This window comes from Sturnus vulgaris, chromosome 2 (assembly GCF_052056855.1).
Source record: "Sturnus vulgaris isolate bStuVul1 chromosome 2, bStuVul1.hap1, whole genome shotgun sequence".
NCBI classification, from domain to species: domain Eukaryota; kingdom Metazoa; phylum Chordata; class Aves; order Passeriformes; family Sturnidae; genus Sturnus; species Sturnus vulgaris.
In genome coordinates this window covers 95,912,800-95,938,633 of record NC_142244.1, presented here as the reverse complement: position 1 = coordinate 95,938,633, position 25,834 = coordinate 95,912,800, and the positions used below count along the sequence as shown (strand labels likewise).

General features: G+C 38.6%; 1 protein-coding gene across 4 annotated transcripts in view; it reads left to right on the top strand.

The window, feature by feature from the left end:
• MYO16 (myosin XVI) overlaps positions 1-25,834 on the top strand; it is a 368,415-nt gene that overhangs the window by 104,676 nt on the left and 237,905 nt on the right. For all 4 annotated transcript variants that reach the window (XM_088160175.1, XM_088160176.1, XM_014883245.2 and 1 more), the window contains exons 3-4: positions 18,062-18,132; positions 21,767-21,910. In XM_088160175.1, the coding sequence (XP_088016301.1) occupies positions 18,062-18,132; positions 21,767-21,910 (215 nt within the window). The remainder of the gene's footprint in view (positions 1-18,061; positions 18,133-21,766; positions 21,911-25,834) is intronic.

The window sequence follows — 25,834 nt, the reverse complement described above, 5'->3', positions numbered from 1 at the left end:
CTGCTAACATACAACACTTATTTAATTGGAAAAAGTAAGACTCACAGAAAAAGATTTGACATGTCAAAAAGTGAAGAATAGACTTCAGGGTGTAAATTTAATCTATTGTTTGTTCTCCATGTGGACTGTCTGACCACAGAAGTGCTTCTGCTCCATGACTACTTTTCTCTCAGCCATGAAATTCTCCTGGTTTGTTTCAGCTGCAGTTTTTGTCTCTGAATATGCCCAGAACTAGCTTGGTTTGAACAGCTATCCTCTGCCTGTGCCAAGTGGGGAAATAAAGAAAAGCATCCCTCTATTTTGGGTCCTCCTCAGTAGGGAGATTTACACCAAATGTAATTTATCTGTCTTTTGATCAAATGGAGTTATGATGTCCTCCTCCTCGCTACAAAAACTGACCTTGGAGCTGTGAGCCACCCATTTCTGCTAGCCCATAGGTTTTGCCTGTGGGTTGCTTTGAGAGACATTTTTTTGTCAGTGCATTTCTCTGTCCCACTGACTCTTCTGTCCCCTTTTGTCCACACAGCTCAAGTATCTCGAGCAGTGTCCAGCCTGGACACTTTCTCCTGGGGAAGGACTTGAGAGGCAAATTTGATGTAGCCAGCCTTGCTTACATTAGGGTAAATTGTAGAAAGTTGAATGAATAGTAAATTGTTGTACAAAAATCTCAATGCTATCATTATGTCTGCTACTGTGTTTTGAAAACAGGAGTATATTCTGGGCTATTTGCAGTCCTGTTTCACATGCCTAGGCTCTGAATAGATAAAAACTGAGATATGTATTTGAACTTTGTGATTCCCTTTTAGTGGTTTTGGGTGTCTATAAGTTCACCCTGAAGGATTTGTTGAAAAGCATGCCTTTTTCTTACTGATAAAGAGAGTTTCTACAAACTCGGCTTTCAGATTTTTATCTAAGTCACAGATTTCTAAAATGTAGGCACTGAGTTGCTTGTTTTCTATGCAAATTAGTTCGTTCTTGAACTTTAACTCTACATATCCAAACAAAACTACATTTGTTTAACTAGAAATCATAAATGTTGCTTCAATTGCATGTGTAAAACATAGTATTTATGAGAGAACCTTCATAAAAACATACATATTTCTAGTTTTCAAAATAATTTACTTCTGAACACATTTAAAAATTCTCAAATATTTATTTAGTGGGCTATGATATGAAGCTTTTCTGCAGTTGGAAAAGTCGTATATATGTTATTCATGACTTCTGATCAGACATATTCAAAAGGCTTTTGGAAACTAAAATGTCAAGAAAAAATATTTAGAAGACCATTACTCCTAAACAAGAGTCCAGCTTTTAAAGAATGTAATCTGGTCTGAACAGATAGACACATATCTGTTCCTTTTTTATTTAATTTTCTATCTATTAACCTTATTTATAGTTCCATGCTTATGAGATTTTTTTCCCATAAGACCTTCCTTTACATTTAATAATAAAAAGTTTTTCACTTGAGCACGTGTTGTGGTTTAACCCAACATGTAGCCAGCAGCCAAGCTCCAAGCAGCCTCTCAGTCACTCCCCCACCAGCAGGATCAGGGAGAGAATAGGAAGAGTAGAAGAGAACTTGTGGGCTGAGATAAAGACAGTTTAATAGGGAAAGCAAATACCACACACACAAGCAGTGAAAAACAAGGAATGAATTCAGTGCTTCCCATGCTCAGGTAGGTGTTCAGCCATCTCCAGGAGGGCAGGGCGTCATCACATGTAATGGTGACTTGTGAAAACAAATTCCAACACGCTAAATACATGCACCCTTCCTCCTTCTTTCCCTCTTTTTATACACTGAGCATAAGGTCCTATGGTCTGGAATATCCCTTTGGTCAGTTGGGGTCTCCTGTCCTGGCTGTGTCTCCTCCCAACCTCCCATGCACCAACACCTTCCTACCCACCATGGTTGTATGAAAAGCAGAAAAGGCCTTGGCTCTGTGTTAGCCCTGCTCAGCAATAACAAACACATATTTATATTATTGACCCTGTGTTCAGCACAAATCCAAAACATGGCCCCCTACGAGCCACGGTGAAGAAAATTAACTCTACCCCAGCTGAAACCAGCACAGCATGCTCCAGCATTCAAATATGAAATATGAAGAAACACAAGGACTAATCACTCACAAATTCACTGTCATACCGATAAAGGTTCGTTAAGCCATTATAAACCTACAAATTGGCACCTGGCATTCTTCCTATTCATTCGAAAGGAGATCCACAGTGGGATGCAAGACTCTAAATTGGCAGCAATCAGAAGCCAATTCTCTCTGTGAAAGATTGTATCCACCGAGTAGCAGGTACTACTGACATTCTCTGGTTATTGTTATAAGTCACCGATTTAAAAAAATTGCTGTAACAGCAGAAGATCCTAGTCTATTCTTATGAAATAAAAGAGAACAAGAATAGAATATTTTCTATTCTTTTTGCTTTTGATTTCATCTCCAGTGTAATTATTGTGCTTCATATTGATTTCCAATAATATTTCAGTAAAAAGGGGAAACTTTTCAGTATCTTTCAATATCACTTACTTTAAAATGTTTTCATTTCAATCACAAATTACACTGTGATGGAAATTTAGATGGGGAGCTACAGAAATCAGTAGAGAAAAACCTTTTCCATTTAATTTTTTTTTTTAATGAGCAAACCTTTATGGCAATAATACAGTTCTTTGCAAAAATGAACTTATATAAGTTCTTAAAAATGTTTTCAATTTTTAAATACAACTTTAGAAGCATTTTTCTGCTAGGACATACTGAAATTGCTACACTGGAGCATAAAATAAAATTTAATACTTAAGCATAAGACTGGGAGAAGACCTTATATCTTTCAACGTGTAGACTTTATTTTATGACTATCAAATTAGTCGCCAGTTTGAGAAGAACATACCTTCAAAATTTCTAAAAAATGGAGTTTTTTCAGAGGTTTTGTGGAGTGGGATAACTAAGTGAAGTATCTTTCTCTAGAACCGTTGAAGGCATAACTAAATGAATATAATCAGAGCAACTAAATGCAGCAAATAATTTTTTTAATTGCAAAGTCTTTAGGTTGTTTTTCTGCTATTTTTTAACAAGAGCATGTGCCAAATTGTGCACCTGTGATTGGGAAACCCTGGTTGTGAGTATAGACTGGGGAATGAGAGGTTGAAAAGCAGTGGAAAGGGATGTGGGGTCTTGGTGCATGGCAAGTTGAACATGAGCCAGCAGAGCCCTGGCAGCCAGGAGAGCCAACCCTGTCCTGGGGGCATCAGGCACAGCATGGCCAGCCGGGCAAGGGAGGGATTGTCCTGCTCTGCTCTGGGCTGGGGCAGCCTCACCTCCAGTGCTGGAGGCAGTTCTGGGTGCTGCAATATAAAAAAGATATTGAACTATTAGAAAGTATCCAGAGGAGGGCAACAAAGATGGTGAAGGGCCTTGAGGGGAAGCTGTGTGGGCTGAGGTCCCTTGGTCTGTTCATCCTGGATGGGACTGAAGGGAAACCTCACTGCAGTTACAGCTTCGTTGTGAGGGACAGAGAAGGGGCAGGCACCAATCTCTGCTCTGTGGTGACAGTGACAGGACCCGAGGGAATGGCCTGGAGTTGTGTCAGGGGAGGTTTAGGTTGGATATCAGGAAAATATTTTTCACCCCGAGGGTGGTTGGGCACTGGAACAGGCTCCCCAGGGAAGTGGTCACAGCATCAAGCCTGACAAAGGTTCAAGAAGTATTTGGACAATGCTCTCAGGCACAGGGTGTGACTCTTGGGGTGTCCTGTGCAGGGCCAGAAGTTGGGCTCGATGTTCCTCATGGGTCCTTTCCAACTCAGCAAATTCTATGATTCTTTCATTCTGTCTGAATCCTAGTACCTTTCCCAGCAAAACCACAAATATATCTGAGAACAAAACAGATTTATTCATATAGTGCCTAGTGGTTTTTCTTCCTCAGTACAAATTCAAATCACAAAGTAGATATACTGCTTATTATTTCAGTCATCTTTCTGTACTCTGAGACAGAGTTGGAGGATTCTTTCTTAGTGCACTGAGGTATCATCTTAACTCAGTCTGCAAGGCTTTTTAGTTGTTAAAACCTTTTGCACTTCAAATTGACAGTGAACAAACTCTACAGCTGTGCTAGAAATTGGTAGAAAGCTTATAAGTCTTAATGTATAGAAAACTGATTCTTCTCAATTATTGTTAATTGCAGCCTTTACAGTAATAGGTTGTTACAGTGGAGGAATTGAATGTTTCAAGAATACAGTCAATAAGTCTAAGGGAATGGCTAATTTAGCTTGTGTTTCTGTGTGAATTGCATCTAAGAATGGAGGTGGAAATGTGAGTGGTTAAGGTGGAATTCACAATATTTCTAAATGTCCTCTTTTGAAAAGAGTTTTACATATATGCAAAAGGTTCAAGGTAGAATTCAGTCAGCCTGGAACCACATACTGCTTTCCTAATGTTTCTTTCTGGTGACTCTCTACTGCAATGCAGTGTAAACATGACCTTGAAGCAGCACAGTCATTTTACAGGACAAAGATGTTTAGAGGAGGTAATTACTCACACCATGCACTTTTTAGGGTTTTGATTACATTTGGGCTCAGAAGACAAACATGACAGCTGTAGCTGTCCTTGAGTTAGGGTTGGTGCTCCAGATTTTAGCAATCACCACTGCTGCTGGCATAAAATGGTATTCTTTTCCAGACTTCCACATTTACCCATTGAGAGTACAGAAAATATATGTTGAAGTGTTCTTAAAGCTGGAAGTATGTGTGTGAAATTTGAACTGCTGCTTTGTTTCTTAGTCTACTAAAAGGACGTCCTATAAGAGGATACCAACTATCAAACCTTTTAATATTGGTAATCTGAACTTCAGTGGTTTCTCAGTTCCTGTACAGAGTGAACATTAGACTTCTTTTGCTTTCAGGCTTCTCCCTAAAAATCCTATGGGTCACATATTTAGATTTATACGAGTTGAACAGAAAAGGACAGATGTAAAGTCCAAATACATATATAGTTCTACTGATGCTTCTGGATTAGTCCTTATCTCTTTTTCTTAACTTAGGTGCTTCTGGTGTGGAGTTCTCTCTGACTTCTCCCTGATTTACCAGGTTTATGTACTAGCTACCTGTCAGATGTATGAGCAAATGAGCACATGTGGCATTGGGTATTACTGGGGAAGTTTGAAGCTCTGTAGTTGTAGCTCATCACTACAGCCCAAACCTACCATGTGGCTCTTTATGAACATGGACTCATTGGTATGACTAAGAATTGAGAGCTCCTCTTCTGTCGGATGATGCTGATTGCTCCTTTCCCTTGCTGACATCAAGACTGAATTCACAGAGTTAAAAGATCAGTCTGGCCAGAAGGACCTCAGAAGGTCCAATAGTCCAATATCATGGTGACTTTGTAGAGCAATGAGACAACTTGGGTACTGAACTAAGGCATCTCTTATTATTGTAGTGCAAGAGCAGTGAGAAATTCCTGTGGAGAGCAACCGATAATTCTGATTCAAAGCCAAATTAAACCATCAACTTTTATGTCAGACTTTTGCTTTCCATAAACTATGAAACAGAGGTGATTGTACCAGGTACTGTGTGAGTGTAATTTTGTCCTCTCCATGCTGGCCTATAACTCCGGTTCACACTGTGGCAACCCATGCCTGTAAAAATATAAAGTGAAACATAAATAAAGCAAAATTTGCTTCGTGTTCATTGATCCAGCTTTGGCATAATAATTTTGCTATTCCAGTGGCTGACTGATATCAGAGAAGAGGAAGCAGAGGGTCTGTCATACATCACATCGTGTGTTCCCCAGATCCTCAAATGCTTCACTGGTAACCCCATGTAGGTTTACCTTACATAAAAGATTGGTATATAGATTTAGCTGTCTGTAAGTTTGGTGATATTGAATGCAGAACTGTCTGTTCATCAATTTTCTCTCTTTGGTTGCACATTTCTTTCAGTTGAACTGTTATAAAGCCATCATTTCTGTCCCCTGTACTCCTGTATGTTTTTTAGCATTTCATACTGAACTTTGAAATCAAATGAAGTCTACATTGCAGCAGTCTTCCGCTGCCCAAGTCTGACAGCCTTATCTCAAAGCAGATACATGGAGGTGTTTTCCTTTGCTTATTCTGAGGTGATTTAAGTGTCAGTCACAGTTTTCAAGTTTGACAGCTCTTTCCTTCCGTGTTGGCTTTATACACATGATCTGTTGTTCTTGGAGTGATAATGTGTTCATTGCTTATTTTTCAACTGTTTTTTGTTGTTGGCATATTTGTAGTGGTGGTTGTTGCTGTAACTGGTGTGGAAAAATGAAGGTGTTAGCCAGAATGCACTGGAGTTGGAAGCCTCCAGCAACACTCCAGCCTACACCTCCAGTTGTAGGATGCAAGTGAGTGGGAGCAGGATGATTTCCAGAAGGCTGCACTTGTGCAATCAGAGCAGCCCTGACTGGAAGAGATTATATCTCCTGTCTGGACTTGTCTGTGGGCAATTTGCTCTCCTTGCTGGAACTCCAGGCCGCCCATCAGTTATCAGGGAAACTAATAAAGATTCCAGAATGTATTAAAACAAATTTAGTTAAAACATGACCCTTATTAGTGTTATAAGGACATTTAACAGTTGTCTTTTGGTTGCACCTTTGTTGTAGTCACTACTGACAGAAGACTCCTAGGCTGCACAAAGAATACATGGCAGGCAAGTGTGAAAGTTAGTATTTGGGCTCCCTTGTCAGAAATTAACAAGGACTAAAAAAGTTATGTTATGTTATGTTATATTATGAAACGTGACAAGTTTGCCCTTTGCCAAGTGTGAAAGAATTCCTTCCAGATTGGGAGTTTGGGAGCCAACATGTGAGAGAAGTTCTAGCTATAACTGTCAGACCCTTCATATCATGGAAAGAGGTGGAAAATTATAAAAGACTGAAGCAGACTTGGACATCAGTGGGTATAACCTGATTGAAATACCTTTAGGGAAAATATAATTCATTACAAGAATGCAGCAATTCAGCCAAATCAAATTCTGGAGAACAAGTAATGAGAAATGAAAGCAGCTTTGAGCTAGGCACACAGGCATAGGTATTTTCTTTGAAGAGTTGTGGAACAAGTCTTTCACATATCCAATATGTGAAAATATTAATATCTGTTTTATGTAGTGCAGAGATTAATAGAAGGACTTGGTAACCAGCATGTTGCAACCAATGCAGTAAGTTCTGAAAATAATTGTAAGGTAATACTTGACAAGTTTACCCAAACTGAAGCATTCGTTCAGCATGTATGCTTTTTATATTCATGTTTATATGGGAGACTCGTGACAGTACCCCATATTGCTGCTTTCCTGCAGTGATCATGACCAAACAGTACAGATAATCTCTCCAGACGTCTTGTGCCAGTTTCTCAGTCACAAATTCTTAGCAGAGTAGAAGGGGCTTCACACTGCCTCTCCAGAAGCTCAATTTTCTGGATGTGGTGATTCCATCTCAGAGTTGACAAAGAAAGTAAATCCTATTCCATCACCTCCAATAGGAGGTGTCATTCTTTCCATTTGTGCAAGGATTCGTAAGTCTTTGCAAACCTCATGAATTGTATAGGAAAAGAAAAAGAAATTGAGAGGTGAGGGTGTGCATTGTGAAGTAGAAAAGAACCATTAAGAAATTTAATATGTTATTCTTGGTTGGCTTTCGCAAACCATAAAAGACTGTGACTGAATGCTGATATTGTTGAAAAATATGTGACATGGCTGCATCAAAATCCAATTTCTCTCTGTCTGTCTTAAAACTGTGTAAAAGTGAAGAGGGGAATGATTTCATTTGTGTGTCGGTTTTCTCCATGGCTCTTCACATCTCTTGACCACCTCTGAGATGTATGACAGATTATGCTGGTATCAGTAATGTGAAGTGTGTTTATAGTTCAGGGTTTGCCATATAGCAGGATGTGTCTCAAACAGAAAGTGTTTCACAGCACACCAGTTTTAATGTGCTGTAAAATTACATACATAGATAAATAGGATTTTAGTCAGCAAAACTTCATTATGTGGACATTCAAAATGCCAAGGTAGAACAGCAGAGACTTGAACCTTCTCCCATGAAACCTATGGAAGTATGGAAGGGACTGGAAATCCTTCTGGAGGTGATAGTTCAAAATTAATCAAATACAGGTAGATGCTGTAAGGGCACCATGAGGGCCAGCTGCTCCCAGCTGCTCTGTGGGCCACTGGGAGCATGGAGGCCACCCCAGGGCAGCTGGACAGGGTCTGGCAGCTGAGGCCTGTCCCACTGCCCCAGATGGATGTTATGTCAATGCTATATTCTCTAATTCAGAAAATTTCATTCATGATTTTATGATGCTGTTCCTACAAACGTTTTTACTGCAGGCTCTTTGTATCAGATTTAGCAATTGTGTGGCTGCAGAGTAAGTCAGTTCAGTAAGCTGATCCAAAAGAAACTACACCACTCCATAGAATCAACAGCTGAATTCTGTGTCACCTCTCTGGACCAATTCACCTTCCTGTCGCAAGCTGCTGAGGCTGATGCAGAGAAGGAAAGGAAACATTCGGGTGTCTTGGAAACACTGACTTGATTTTAATAGTTCCCTAAGGAGGATACTTCTAATACCAAATGGCACTTAAAAAGTGTGTTTCTAACACAGTTTAAAGCTAAGCTAAAATTGAGGCTGCCATTGGTTGCTCTTCTTTCCGTCTGGCTCTCCTTCTGTCCCACCCTTTCGTCCTCCCATCTTTATGCTCACTTGGGAATGAGGTAGGGAGATGAACCACCTGGAAACTGCCTTTCACGAGGTTGGTTTTCAGCTGATTTAGCTTTCCATCCCAGCTCATGGCAGCGTGACATGTGGCACTGCTGTGCAAAGATGAGGGCAGGAGTGTGAGAATGAATGCATGAGCAAGAGGGAAGCAGCTCTGGTTTTGACAGTGTAAACTGTCACAGTTTAAACTGTGTCACTGTGAAAGGTGGTGCCTGAGCCACATATGTCAGGTGGTGAGATATTCCTGGAGCTACACATTTTCTTCATACTTTGGGTCACTCATATGCAATACACACAAGTATTTTAGATAAATGCATGGATCGGTAATGCCTCTAGTTTGTTCTATACTGCCTGGTTTAAGTTGTGCACTGCACAACCTGGGAATTCCAGGAGACACATGACATCTAACAGCCAGTGGTCTACAGCTGGTAATTAGTGCCATTTAGCAGCTGCTGAGCAGGATAGGAGTCTATTATCCTTGAAGATCTCTAATACAAATCGTAATGAGTTGCTTACAAGGCTTCTAAGGCAGCTGGCATAAACTTGCTCTGCATGTTGTGTGAGTTAAAGAGGGACTGACTCTTGCTTCGTAAGGAATAGAAGTCAGCAATAATTTGATTTGTGCCAATTAAGTAGCATTGGCATAGGATCAACATAAATGTTGGTGAAACAGTCTGTTCAGATGAAAATTTGTGTTACATGCAAATTCTGTAACTGTTACAATTGAGGAAAAGCATGGGTATTGATGCCTGGAAAGGCTGACCTGGAACAGAGACTAGCCAGAGCAAAAGGGATAAAATAGGTATTGAAAGGATACACCTTGGGCAGTGCAAGAGCCCGGCCAGGGCTACACCCAAGTCAAATCCAGGATGGATCCTGGTGACGAGTTTTTACACTTTTATAAGTTTTGGTTCATCTACATATTGGGGCAAATTGTCCAACCATAGCCCCAGGCTATAAAGTCTCAGCCCTCTGGGTTGCCCCCTTTCCCTCACTGTTGTTTATGCTTTTTTGGTACTGGGTGTCCTTGATTCTCCAGCTAGGAAGGGATTGTTTTGTCTACCCTGTGAAGAGAGCTAACTAATACATAATATAAAATTTCAGAGTTACACACTAAGCAGCAGAGAATCTGAAAAATAGAAAAGCTGAAACCTGAGGCATCAGTATGACAATGGTTTTCAAATTAAGATACCGACTACAGAATGAGTTATTTTGCTAATGTGTATTTTAGTGTTTATCATTTAATGACTATAGGACTGGAAATTAGCAAATTCTGAAATAAATGTAACTAACTTATTTAGTAAAGTGCTGTAATACCCGAGGTTTTTATTCAATTCTACCAACATTTGAATGTACAGTCAGGTGTTTCTGAAAAGTTTCAGGTTGCTGGAAAGTTGGCCTAAAACTTGTACTGGTAATTTAAAGAGCTTTCAGACATATCCCTAATGTGAACCTAGAGGGTTGTGAGTTTTGCAATACTTGACTGTAGTCTGATGATAAAGCTCCTATTGGTTTTAGTCATCTTTTTCAGGAACTCCAGGAAAATCTATACATGGCAGACATAAAATATGTGTAATACATGAAATGCATGACCTAAATGCTAAAATATTTAATTTCTTTCTTTTTCTTCCTTTTTTTTCCCCTCTATTTCTAACCTTGAAATAAAGAAATCTGATTGACTAGCTGGAAGTGAAAGTTTTAAGAAAAGCTATTTTTAAGTTTACTGTATGATCAACTACTTTCCCCTAAGGTTAATTTCAGAGTGTTCAACTTCACTGGAAGTTGACAAAGCTTTGTTTTATTGTAATTTTGTCTCACTAACAGACATTCTGGATTCAGTCAGGTCTGTGCTACCAGTTTTTGTTGACTTAGCTATTTTGTTCTCAGAAGTAGCTATGCTGGCAAAACCCTGGCTGTGTTATTAGCTGTGATGATTGACCCAGTATTTTTAGCTAAGCATGTATTATTTTGTAAGGTGGTGTTGAATGATTATAGTAACCCTTCTGTTATATACACAGGTTGTAGGTGCAGTGAGATAAAATCATAGCTTTATTAGCAACTAAGACCTTACCACAACACTTCTCTCCCTCTGGCTTTGCCAAAGCTCTAAATGGAGTAAAACCAGAGGTCACTATGGTTTCTTTTTGATCCTTGGTGTGCCCCTTGCAGCAATGTCTTTGGGCCACAGAACTGAATGGATACTTTCAGTCTTCTCAAAATTACTGTGATTTATACCACTGTTTTGCCTTCCACATTACAACTTAACTCAGGCATGCTACTGCTGACTGCTGCCCATTGTCACTTTTGTGTAAGGAGATAGGTTAATTTGTCACTGCCTGGGCATTGTAAGAGGCACACACTAGGATTTCTTAAGTCATTGGGTTTGTGGACTTAATATTTTCCAGTGGAGACACAGACTGCATTATATTTAATGTACATAGAAATGAAAGAGGGGGAATTTGCCTGCAGGAAAAGTTTTAAATGTATCAGTTCTTGTATAACTGTAGTCCCTAACTCATAAATTATTCTGGCTGTGTCTACAATGATAGGGATGTACTATGAGAGAACTGTGACTCTCCTCGTGGATCTCATTGAAGTTTGACTTAGTGAGCTGTGGCTCAGAGACATAACCATTATTTTCCATGTGGTTTTCCACTTTTTCCATGTGATTTTCCACTTCAAGATATCACAGGAAACAGGAGGGCTGTTCCCTCAACTTCCAGCATGACAGTGCATGGCAAGAAGCTGGCAAGGCTGGTGAGTGCCTGGACACAACATCAACACAACAGCTGATGGCACCAGGCCTGGTCGGAAAGCAGCACAGGACTAGGCACAAAGAAAGGGAATTGTCACATGCTTCCCTGTGCTGCTGAAGGTCACTCCCACACTGAGTGATCAAGCCCCTCAGCTGTTTCCAAGGCTGGAGTCTGACTGATTTCTCCACAAAGAGAGTATGGGAAAGAACTGCCATGTATTTTGGTCTTTCAGCATTTAAGCTGGGAGAGATGCTGATTGGGGTGTAGGACTACCTCTGTCAGTCTGTTTCATTGGTTTGTTTCTTTTAAAGGTCCAATGGAGCACAGGAATCAGCCTGACATTCCACATCAGGCTTTTAACTTCAGAAGAGAATCAATGACCCAGAGGCTTTGGAATCGTGGTATTATGATTCCTGGTTACCTGAAAAAATCTATAAACTATATGAACTCTGACAGGGAGGATGGAAATATCAGCCCTGTCCTTATCAGTGCTCTGTTCAAGCAGTGGGCACTATAGCTAGGCTATGCAAGGCTAGCACTCTCAAAATCAGCCAGTATGGAAAGAGTAATTTCATTATCTTCATTTCTGAAGTCTGTGAATGGCACACTTAGCTGTCCAAATGTGCATATTTTGTTTATGGTTTGCTGCCTTTAATCTTTGTGCAGCAACGATGGGAATTAATTTCCAAGAGTTCTCCTAAAAATGAGGAGAGCTGAACAAGTCTGACAGATGTTGCCAATGAACTCTGGAAATATTTTATGTAAAAAGCAGTGGGATTACAAATCAGTTGTTTGCAAAGCTCATTAAGGGCATGACTGCTCTGAATAAACACTGTCAACTGATGAGCTTGCTCTGAAGGAAAGCCTGAGCCTTCAGGCTAGGCTAGGGATAGTGACAGCAGCAGTATTGCTATAGCAAATGTATTTGTTAGGTAAACAAGACACCTTAAAAGAATTTAATTACCAACACTACAACCTGGATTTTAAAATTTAATTTTTTAACTACTCATAGCAAAGGCATGAGGTAAATATTTTTTCTAAGACTACATTAACCAAATATTTATGACATCTTGCATTATTTCATTTGGTGTTCTGATTAAGAAATTACCAGAGACTAGAATTCATCTGTTCTCACATGCAGCTGAATTCTGTAGCAGGTTTCTCCTAAACACCTTTGGTACAAGCTGAAAGGTATGGAGTGACTGCTGAGGAATGAGAAAAGACAGCTAAAGAGGTATGAATGTGGAGAGAATTCTAAGTGATTAATCTGTACAGAGTTTAAGATGCCAGTGGTGGACAAAATATCTGACTGTGGAGGAACTAAGGGGGAAAACATGACTCTTAACTGGTGGAAGGGGTGGAAAGATGTTTTTACACATCTTTCAGTATTACTTCTGTTGTTGTCAGGAATAGTAAAACACAAACACCAGAGGTTTATGTCCAAAAAAGGAGACAGGAGTCCTTTTTGCTTTATTTGAATAAAGGGAGAGGCCATGGGGCATTCCCCGGGATGTCTCAAATTTTTGGAGGACAAAGCCTCCTTGTTATCCTATTTTCCCGGCCTCATTTCCCTCTCTCTTTCCCCATTGGCTGAAGTACTTGAGAGGTACAGACTTCCGAGAACACCTGATACCTAAGATTCCCCTCTAATGTATAATCCTCCCTTTTAATTTTGAATTCTCATAGAATTCATAGTTTTTCCCCATTGCTTCTTTCATCTTTCAATACGCAATTTCCAATTTCATTTATCAGCAAACCTACAAATTGTGTGTAAAGGCAAATATATTTTCCCATTCATCAATCAGTGGAATCCATCCCATTGTTTCTTTTATGTCTCAGTGCTAGTCTTATCTACCAGCAGATCCACAGCTTGTTTGTAAAGACAAATCTGACATTCCTTTCATTGTGATTCAATTTCATTGTCTGTTTATGCCCAAACTACTTTCAGCTATTGGTGGAAAGTGGTGGCTACACCATTTTCCCTATTCATGTCCCTTACCTAGTGCCACATTCTCTGATTCTTAGTCTAGTTGGGAAACTTTGCTATGTTCCAAGTGACAAAAACCTGCAGCCTGGGGTAGGAGGAGAATGTGATAATCCATTCCAGAATCAGCAGCATTTTATCTATGCTTCTGCAGCAGTAAGTCATGTTTATGCACATCATGAACAAGTAAAGCCTTCCAGCTGGAGTTATTCCTGCTAAACTAAAGAGAACAAAAATAGTTGTTAACAGGAACAGAGTTTACACTTGCTGTCTGCTATTCCCCAGAAGAACAGTTAAAAGGAGCATACACTGGCACTGCAGCACAGTAGATGGCCAAATGTTAGGTTTTACATATATTAGGTGACTTTTTTTTGTCTATTCTGTTGCTACTAAAACTGTTTGCTGTGAATGCAGCCTTGCCCAGACTACGTTTGTGTGGCCATCAGTAGCAGATCCCTGGTGAGTTACTGATAGGTCTGGGCCCTCTGAATTCACTTTTCAGGCTCTTCTGTGACTTCAGATCAGTACTCCTTTTGTCTGTAGCATACATAAGGTCACAGATAGCTTTAGATGCCAATGTAGCTAGATTATAACCACAGTTATAGTTGCTGCCATGTATATCAAAATCCTTAATGCATTATGCACCGCAGTTACACAGAGCTAAACAAAACTATGCTAGGTAATTGTCACCTTGTCATCAGCCAGTTGCTATAACTAAAACAAAGCTCAAAGCAAGCCAAGACTAACCCAGAAAAAGTAAAGCCTTACAGCCCTAGTTCCACAAACAAAGTTAGTACGAGACTTGTGCCTGGTAACAGGCAGAGCAATAATGACTTTACTGTATTATAAGGTTATATTATAAATTGTAATCTAGTCAATACAATCAATGGAAAGTGAAAAGGTATTCAGCTCTCTGGATAATTTTGTTAAAATTGCAACATCAAGGATATGTAAAAAGCTCTGTTGATTATTATCTTTCTTTTCTGATGAGACTTCATTAATGCATCCAATGCTTTCTAAAACATCTTTATTGGATATGAAATTAGGTATGAAATTCTATTCTAGGTTGTCAATAATTTTGTGTGTCAAATCTAAAAGATATCAGTGAATGGATGGACCTGTTTATACACAGGAAGGGCTTCAGAGTTTGCTGAAAGTTTTTTACTCTGGGATTGTTTTTTTTTTTTCAGGTAAATGTTAGTTTCCTGCTTGTAAGTCAGTTTTTAGTTTCATCTTTCCTGTAAACTTTTCTTACGTGAAAGATTGCAAGTAAAACAAGCTGTAAAAGAAAGTATTGTGAAAGCTTCCTTAAAATTGCATTAATTAAGATATATTTTGCATTTCTTGAATAGAGTTTTATATTACTTTCTGCCCTCATTAGGGTATTAAATCCCAAATTATATCAGTAGCTAGTATTTACTATCTAATTACTTCTAGGTAGTAGTTCTAGCAAAAGGAGAATATGAACATAAGGTGAATATTTTCTACTGGCTAGTGAAGTCTTAAGTAAATGATCTAAGTCGGTTGTATAGTAGGAAGGAATGTTTTTGTATGAGATTCAGTAATTTGTTTATGGTCACAATTATTTAATATTCTACTTGAAGATCGGAGTTAACATATTAATTCTTTATGCTGTAATCTTAGTATGCATTTCTGCTGGTAGAAAAAAAATCAAGGCAAACCAATTAATTCTAATGGATTTCAAATTCGGATCTAGAAATTGTCTGTCTTTTTTTTTTTTGTTTCAACTGCAAGGAGTTGCAAAATGGATCTGGAAAGGTTTTGTTTTGCATAGCTTCTCTGTGAGAACCAAGTCTTCAGGGGTTGGTGGGAGGAAGATATCCAATAAATTGCCCCAATTTTTTATACTTGAATAGCTAGAGTTTCTTTCTGTCTCTTGGTTACTATTTTAGGTTCCAGATGAAATTCTTGTGGAATACTGTTAGAAATGCAATTTCCCAACCCACTGACCTTCCCATGTGTCCTGGTTCTGCCAAAAGAGAGAAGTCTTCATCCTGTCTTTGCATAGAAGGACCTATCCTAAAGCCACTTTAGGTCATCCCAAGTATCATAATGACTGAGTTCATCTCAGTGACCCAACAAGAAAAATTCCACATTTGATTTTTGCTGGTGTTGTTTTTTGTGCATCAGAGTCAGTTCTCACATGCAGAGACAGCCAGAGCTAAAGGTGTGTAAGTCCCTATGTGAGTGCAGGAAAGGAACAGACTCCTTTGGTTAACGCCTTACCTATCTTATCCCATCTTGTAGAAACACAGACTGAGGATGCTGCTTCATATCAGATCTAGTCAATATCAGACTTCTGCCACCAACGCACAGTGTGCTTGCTCTGCCACCACATGATGTGTGAATTTTTTTCCCCCTGGAAAACAGGAGATGGAGAAAAAGGAACACTTTGGAGTATTAATTTCTTCAGGTGAAATCCTGATGGGATTCGGAGAATGAAATTATTTTCAGAGACTTAAGAAATCTTCTGTGATATGGAAATAATATTTTCTGCCCTACTAAAGAAATGGCATAGCATAGGAACATTGGAAACATTAACTCTTGAGGAGGATCTAGTTGCATGCCTGTTTAAGGAAGGAGGATTTATAAGTCTTTACTCACTTTCAACCTGAGGTAGAGAGAGCACCTTCATATGTGGTCAGCAATTTAGGTATTAAACAAAGATACTTAGTTCTGAACCTCTATTTTTAGTGGTGACTCTCTGGATGAGGACAAGTGTGTTCTTCAATATCAGATTTGTGGATCTAAGAGAGCAGAAAGGAATGGTTTGCGTTTTATTGTACAACCATTTCTCCTGAATATTGTGAAATTTTGTAAATATTTTCATCTTACTTGACAGGTGTTGTGCAGGTTTTTTTATTCTATATTACCTAATGCTCCCATTCTACTTTTGGTGGATGTGCTGGGAATGACAGGGACTTCTAATAATGGCTAACTTTCAAAGTGGCATTTGCCAGAACGTGTAAGTCTTTTACAGTTATGTAAATTAAATGAGGCAAGACCTTTGGTGAGGAGAAATAGATACCATGGAACTATTCATAAAGTAAAAATTAATACAGTACTTTTGGTTGATCTTTTATTTTTAAGGTTTAAAAAAGCAAAAGAATTTGCCTAACTATTATAAATATTTGTCCATTATACCAGTGTTTTTGCTATATGATGTGTTTAGTAATGATGATACCAAGTGTTTATCTCTAATTTTGCAGGCTTGCCACTATTTAACCAAATATTATTTCTTAGGAGAAATTTTTCTAGGGCACCCGGTCAAAAATAATTCAGCACATTCAGAAAACTTTGCTTCTATAAATTGACGATATTTGAAAAGAAAAATTACCCCTTTCAAATTGGTTAAGTAAGTGTCTGAATGCTGTAACAAGTTTAAATGTACAGTGAAAATGGAGTTGCAATATATCCTTGGGAGAAAGATAACAGCTACAGAAAATGTATAGCTAGGAAAGAGGTGGTGGTAATGAGTCTATTGACAGATTCACAGAAGAGCCTTGAGACAAATCTCTGGCCCTCCTGTAAGACAGGCATCTCAGTGGAACCCATTTCACAACTTAAAATTTCTTTGCAGTTGTTCGCACAAGTGTCCATCCAGCATCTTAACTAAGAATTAAGTTCAAGACAGACCCACCTGTGCTCCCACTCAGGAAATATTATTGGCAGCTATTCTCATGGACAGAGGCCTTTTTAGAGGGTTTTTCATGGCAGTTTAATGAAGACAGGGTTGCAATGCTGGTGTGGAGTCCCCTGGTACTGCCAGACATTGCTACTGCACAGTTCTGTTCAAGGAATGAGCACTGTTTCCATGAGTCAGTTAGGGCTTGGATTCAGACTGAAAAGGTTATAAAGGCAATAAAGACCATGGGGGAAAAGTGCTGAATTTTCACACTTGAGTGAGCACCAATGTGAAGGGTTGTGGTTTTGCTTGCACTTATAAGCCTGTTTTCATTTCACAGGGGTTTGATACATGTAACTGGGAGTGGAGTGTGGCTCCAAATATCGTTTTAAAGATTATGCTGCATCAGTGATCTGACAATGCACTGGAAAGGTTAAATTGAGTGCAGATCATTTAGCTTTGGTATGATGATTAATTTCAAGTGATATCAGTTATGAATACTAGTTTCAAATATTTACTGAAAAAGACAATATATCACATGGGAACTTTGAAAAGTAAAATAACACCATTTAACTGTGATTTTGCTCCCAAATGAACTAATCAGGTGATTGTGACCTTGACATGGCTCTTTTCTCCAGCCCTCCCCTCCCCTGTCGTATGAACAAAATTGACATGCTCATCTGTATACTTGAAAAGTCCTTGATGCTGTTGATATTTACTCTTCATTATCAAAGATCTTTTGCTTTACAGGCTTAGCTATTAAAACAGGTGAGATGGCAAATGCTGACATGATAGTTTTGCCATTACATAAGGTTTTAATATATTATTAAATCCACTGATGGAGATGATTAAGAATCAGCCTATTAACAATTCAGAATTAGGTGTACTGCAGTTATATTAGGTATATTAACTCTTGTTTCTCTTTTATCTGATATTTCAGTGCTACGGCTGTTGAAGGATGGTGCTGACCCTCATATGCTCCTTTCCTCAGGAGGCTCCTTGCTCCATCTGGTAAGAGTGATTGAAGATTAGTGTTAGTGACTGTGGATAAACATGATGGGATAGTGAGTAGCAGATTTGGCATATTAACAAAGAAAAAAGGCTTAGCAATTTTTTTAATATACACTGAGCTCTGCCATGGCTATAATTGCATCCAAGATTTTAAATAAATGGTCACTTTCAAGTTGCTTACAAAAGAATGGATCATGTCATAGGAGTGGTAGCTAACAAAGGAGAGTGAAGTGTTTTATTTAGAAATTATGTGTGCAGCAAGAAAGAGCAAAGGAAATACTGCATGATTCCAAATACAAAATTATATGGTTCAAAGATTCAGAGGTGCTGTATGAAAAAAAACCCCATGGTTTAGCATTTTCCTTTTGTTTTTGTGATACTTTCTTGCACCAGTTTCCTACATATGGATATTTAACACATTATCTGCACTTAGTTTATCATTATTTGCATAGCAATTCAGATTAAGTAATGGGCAGATAAAAGAAAAACGTTTTGTATATAATAATGAAAGTAAAAACAAGAGGTATGGACACGAAAGGCAGACAAAAAGAAAATACCATAGGAGTAGGAATTTTAACATTGCTGAAGCCAGTAGCAAAACTCATAAATAATTCCTACATCTTACAATCCTTTTCTTTGGTCTGTGATGCTTCAGTCGCAGACATGCTGTCTATTCAATGTGAAACTATTTTAAGACATTTGGATCCAACTTTATTGCACACTGTGACTCAAAGAACTGTGACCGAGCAAAGTGACAAAAAGTCTGCTGGCAAAGTGTTTCATTTTAGAGCAGCTGGATCACATATTTCATTGTATTTATACAAAATACAGTAATTTATTGATGAGAAGGAGCCCCTGTAATATTACCGGACTCCAGCACACCTGTAACCATGCTCTTGCAAGATACAGTATTTCCATTATGTAATGAATTTGTGTTTTCCATCTTCCATAGCCACGCTATTTACCGAGGACTTTAGGAAACAGACGCCAAAGTAAGGGGAAAGTACAGTACTGATTTGGAAGAGAAAAATTTCCATTCTCTTTTCTCTTCTCCAACTATTTCTCTGCTGTAAAGATGCTCAATCACTCTTCAAAAATGCAGTCCAAATGAGATTTGGTTTTCTTTGGTATTCTCAAAACAGAGGCATCCCAAATCTTACCCCATGCCAAAAGCCCTAGGAGACAATCTTTATCTTCAATGTGGATGATTTGACATATGTCAGGCATTTTAAAATGAAAGAAAGAAAAATTCATCTTCAGGGATTTTAAGTTGCTTTATCTAGTTTAGCTGATGCACAGTTTATAACTACAGATAAAATCTGCAGTTGAGTTGTGCCATTTTAGGTTTCTTGATCTGCATCATGCCCCAATTCACTGTCACAATCACTATCTCTCAGCTGGTGCGTGCTGCTTCACGGGCACACATATGCTTCAAAAGGAAGGAAAGCTTTCTGCAGTAAGAAATTTGCAATAGAGAGCTATGTGTAACCTACTGCCTCAGTTTAATCAGAATTACTTGTAAATACTCATAATTCATTTAGAGGAAAATGCTCATCCTACTGGAGATAGAGACAAACCTGAATTCAATGAAATTGCATTTGACTCTAATTTGAGAGCAGTACAGACAGATACAGGGAAACAAGCCAAACTTATTTGTCAGCAAGAATTGAAACTAGTAATTTAGCATGCACCTGTGTTATATTCTTAAAGCCCACTCAAATCCATTCAAAGTGTTAGTTTTACAACTGTGAAGCTGCTTGGTCCAAAGGGGAGCTTATTGTTTATTCTTCCTACTTGTGGGCTAAATGTTTTGGTGTCAGAAGGGATGAAAATATATGTATATTGACATTATTCTTAAAATCTCATCCATTATATGATTCTGTTTTCCTTTTCCATATCTATTAACTTCCAAAAGGTGATATGATTCTAAAAAAAAAAAAAAAAATCAAATGTGACACTTGATAATGATTCTGCTTTTGTCTCTATGGAGTGTATCCCAATATGGTTGAATCTAGGCAAGCTATGGGAACTTCAAAGGTATTCACTGACCTCTCTTTAGGTTCCATGAGAGGAGAAGTACAATTAAAAGCGAGTATGTGCCTGAGCTGCCCATACAGTATGAGGCACATGGTGTCAGGTCAATGCACACAGGCAATCACCCACCCTTATAACAAATGTGTCACAGTTTTATTCTGGATCTTTAACTGAGCTTGTCCAATTGTTTCACAAAACCTATTGAACAAGAATCAAGGAACAGCAACAAATCTAAGCTGCAACTAATCACAAAAGGCTCTATGTCTATTGTTAATACACAAAATGGGTCAGGGATACCTGTCATCTCTAGAACTGAATTTTTGTTTGTTTTTTTGTTTTTCTCTTTTTTTTTTTTTTTCTTAACAATGGCTTGAAAATATGGTTGGTGTTAGATTATGCTATCTGTAATATAAAATATCTTACCTCTGATTTGTTAAATTTCAGCATAGAACAGCTCAATTTAAGTTGTATTGATACAATGAATGATACCAATGCAACAAAACTGTTTCTAGAGCTGCCATATAAGTTACACAAGCTAAAGGAAATACATAGAATTTAACTTCTGTTCTATAATTTAATGGTCAGTATATTTGGAAATAATTTAGGGTAGGACTGCTTTTTATCCTGATAGAATTTAATATTCATAGTCTGGGTTATCTATATTTATGATTGCAGGGGTGCGTGCAGCTGCTGCATTCTGCTGACAGCCTCAGCTATATCTTGGCTTCACAGCTAAATCCAGTTACACACTTTTCCTTCTTCCCCACTTCCTTTAGTATCCTGGCTTCCATGCCAGATTAAAATAAGTCCCCCCCATAATCTCTTCCCCATGGGGAAGGAGATAGGATCCTTCTCTATAGAGTTACTGAGATTGTGTGTGAAGCCAGAGATAGGATCTTAACTGAGGTGCCCTGATTGTCTTTTAAGGTATTACCCATAACCTTATGCGTAAGAATTCACAGATGTGATAGAGGAATAAGGTCAAAACAATGTCTAGGCCATTTTCTTTTTCTCTACCAAAATTGTGGCCATAACCAAGGTATAGAAACATGCACACACGCATGCATATACACACACACGTGCATCCCTCTACCCCCCAATAACACCCCCCATGTGCAGCGTATTTATCTGGCAGAGACATTTGAACAGGAACCAGTATAGTTAGTGGATTTGAAAAAGAAGTGGGGTATGAAGAAGGGTTTATCATTGCCCTGTACTGCATAAAAGGCAGAGAAATTCATGTATGCATGGACATATGTATGTGTGGGTGTGCATATATTTAGATAGCACTACTCATGATGTGATCATCATTCACCGATGCCTTTGCTCTGATCTGCAATTACAGTACTGAAGAGAAAAAAATCCTCATCCTTATTGTGTATTCAGCAGATTTCATAAGGAAATAGGGGATTCTGTGAATCATGCACATGGAAGTGGAAATCTCCACACAATTTTTTCTATAGATTCCCCTCAGCTGTTGTTCCTTACAAACACAGCAGCTTAACTACAATGCGTCATCTGCCCAATTTAAATTGTATGTAATGAATTTAGTTGTACACTGAGAAAAACACCATCCCTAATCTGCTCTTTTTTCTTCTAGTGTGCTCGCTACGATAATGCATTTGCTGCAGAAATTCTAATTGACAGAGGAGTAAATGTAAATCATCAAGATGAGGATTTTTGGACATCAATGCATGTAGCCTGTGCCTGTGATAATCCTGATATTGTCCTGCTACTGCTACTAGTAAGTAAAACAAACCAATGCATTTTGTGCTTGAAAAAGAGACAGAATGTAGCATCCTAAGGTCTGAAACTGCTTTCTGAATGCAAACTATTGTTCCAATTCATATCAATGAAAATACATACTGTTCGGTGTTTCTTGACATTGCTTTGGTGCTCAGGATTTTTAGAAGGCATTTTTAGGACTTCAATGAGAATAAATTGCAAACGTCAATGTCAAGTATCTCCTGTTTCTCCCCTGTGGTCCAGAGCTTGTATCTCTGATAAGCACTCAGTCCCAAATGGGCTATTCAGATAATTTCTTTTCTTTTCTCCTTGTCACTTTCTGTTAATGGTTGAGTTCTCAGACAATCTTGTAAAAAGCTTCCTCTGAAAAGCAAGTATTGGCTCACTTATGCTCAGTAGTCATAAAAAGTGTTTGTGTACGTGGTCAAAATGAGACAAATTTAATACTTACGTAAACAACTTTGACTTTTTAATCCTGAGTTTGTTCAATATAGTAATAGATGTGGCTTCAGTCTTTGTAGAGAGCAGTAGTGTTCCCAAGTGGCCAAGAAGGCCAACGGCATCCTGGTCTGTACCAGAAACAGTGGCCAGCAGGACCAGGACAATGATTATCCCCCTGTACTCAGCACCTCAAATCCTGTGCTCAGTTTTGGGCCCCTCACTACAAAGAAAGACATTGAGGAGCTGGAACCTGTCCAGGGAAGGGCAGTGGAGCTGGGGAAAGGTCTGGAGCACAAATCCTATGAGGAGCAGCTGAGGGAGTTGGGGCTGTTTAGGATGGAGAAGAAATGGCTCAGAGAAAACCTGAAAGAAGGTTGTAGAAAGGTGGGGGTTGGCCTCTCTGGCCAGGTAGCAAGCAACAGGACAAGAAGAAATAGCCTCGAGCCACACCAGGGGAAACTGAGATTGCATATTCAGAAAAAAATTCTGTGCTGAAAGAGTTGTCAGCATGGGAGTAGGCTGCCCAGAGAAGTGGCAGAGTCAACATCCCTAGAAGTTTTTAAAAGGTGTGTAGATGTGACAGCTATGGACATGGTTTAGTGATGGACTTGGCAGTGCTGAGTTAATGGTTGGACTCGATGATCTTAATTGTCCTTTCCACCTTTAGTGATTATCTGGTTCTGTTTTGTGCTTCAATTCCTAGCACCACAAACTTTAGTTTTATGCAATGGTACTAATGCAACTCTTCCTCTCATTTCATTGATATCAGTCTTTAAAACAGTAGTGCAGAAACAGCTCACAGTCTGACTTAAAGTTTTTTAGTCTTTTTGTATAATTTAAAAATGTTTATGTTTTGAATAGGTTGTTGCAAGGTCACAGTTTCTTGTCATGCTTACAATTGTGTTGCAATGTTACAAGTAAAGGGAAGGGATATATATTTTTAGACTGTACACTTGATAATACATTTCATGAAATCTCTTTGGGAGATTATTTTGTCCATTCCCTCTGCTCCGACAAGAGCTAGGCACACCAGCTTGCCCAGGACCAAATCATCAAGGATGGAAAGTCCACAAACTCACTGGGCAACCTGTACAGTAAAAAAACCCCCAAAAAACCAAACCAAAACCCCTAAAATTAACAAACAAAAAACCCCAAACCAAAACAGAACAAAAACGAAAACAACAAAAAAATCAGATACATCTGATTTTAAACATTGCCATTACTCCTGGCAAATAAGGAATACAATTTCCAGGTTGTTTTTTGTCTCTTGTATTACCTCAATCTGTCCAGTGTAGATACCTCTGAAGCCTATGTATCCTTTGTATTCTGCATTCTGTATTCTGTATTCTCCTAGACTAATAAACAAATTAAAACAGAGCAGTTTATTTATAAAAACTCTTTTACTATGAGATACTCTTGCAAGGGAGCGAGTTTTCAGAAATGCTGAATGCAGTGCTGTTGTCATTAATAGGAACAGTTTAGGTTATAGAGGGCACTTGTAGAATTTCCCTTGCCCATTTTTACAAGAAGCCTGATCTAATTAAACTTCAAGTATTTCTATACAGGGTTATATCCAAAATAATTTTCAAGTGCCCATCATTTGAATGTTTTTTCATTTGGTCCCTCTTTGTTACAAGCTGCCTTCATCTAAAGGTTCTAAATATTTTCTGATAACTTGATTATCTAATATATTAAAATTTCAATAAACAGTTGTACACCCTTGTGGATTTTTGCAGATGAAGTTTGAATTGTCAATATTATTTGCAATAACGTCTGATAAATTTGCCCACATTTAGGTGGTTGGCACTTTTAAAGGCAGAGTTTGCTTGACTAGATAAATAATATCTTTATACTCTCCCTTCTAGAGTCAAAATAAGGATTTTTAAATTTTAAGATTTAAAGACTTTTAAAGAGATGGCACAGGAAGGGAAATATTCTTAGGTAAGTGGTAGGTTTTGAACCATCACATTCATGTTATCTTTAATAACATTTGATAAATTGAAGATGAAAATTGAGGTTGGATGGACTTATTTTTCACAATTCTGAATTGCCTTTGCGTGAGCAATTCATATTAGAAATTACTTTGCCTTGAGGTTAGTGTTTCATGGACCATGTCTAATGTGTAGCATGAGCCTCAATAATGACAATATGAGCTACAGTCAGCTTCTATTATGCCACAGTTTTTCACAGGAAGAAAAAAATAACACTTCTTGTAACCTCGGGAAATACTTTTAAATAAATATTTCTTCTGGACTGAGTTTGTAGACCTGACAATACCATCTTTTCTGTTTTAAAGATGTGACCTAAAAGATGGTCCTTTAATTGTTCGATTCAGATTTCTGGAAAACTGTCACAGAAGCCAGTGGAGATCTCCTCAGTAAGGACTTAAAATATTTCTTGAAGGGGAAGTAGAAAAAAACATAAATAAAAAAAAGGATATATGGTATATGTAGATCCCAGTAGGCTATCAATGAAGATTTACTTAAACACTCACTCCCAGTTTCTGACTTCACCCCACTTCTGGTGGTCTTCATTTTTCTCTGGCTCAGACAAGACAGTGACTTGTCAATCATCGTCTGAACTGTGGAAACTCACAATTTCTTTGCTCTGGTGGATAGCAATGACAAAATCAAAGCTCATTCACTGCAAACTAGGAGGGGCTGTATCTGTTTGCAATGTGGTAATCTGCTGTTGTGTCCTGTTGGAAGGCTATTGGAATTGTGAGTACTGTATTGGAATAGATGCAGAATGAAATGCTTGAAGTGATTTCTTTCCATAATTTCCAACATTTTACCCTAGATGGTATAGATTTCCAGGGATGTATTTCTGTCTTCTCAGTTCTGTAGCTGTCAGCAAGGGGAGGGGAGTGAACATCCAGGAGACACATCCCGTGTGTGCTAAACAGTGAGTCAAGGAGGAGCTCACCCTGGGGCAAGCGCCCGCACCTGAGGAGGTGCAGAGCTCAGGAGTGATCCATCGGGGTCTGCCTGCCATCCATGCAAATAAGGTGGGAAAGGTCATGTTCATCAGTCACTGCTCGACTGCATCAGAGCTGCATATTCTCCCTGAAGCACAGGAAATTGCTTTTCATGAGTTTTGCATGAAAGAGGCATGAGAATTTACTGTTCTGCCTAGGCTTAGGGTTCAGAAAAGCACAAAACTGAGGGGTTTAAACCCACTGTAGCGACAAAAGACCTACCAAGTAAAACACAAGGCTGCCACAACATGGCTCCATAAACAACTTACTACTTGGTACATGACTCACTCCATTGAGAACTTACTTCAAGACATAGGATTACAGTTATGCATCATGTTAGGGTTACACCTAAGATTAGGGTTATGCTGAGGGTTGGGGTCCAGAAAACCATAAAGCTCACAGCTCCAAGCACACTGAAGTTTAAAAAGACATGCCAAGATGAACACAACACTGCCGTAACTTCGCTCCACCCACATTTTTCTGCTTTCCAACAGCCTCACTTCA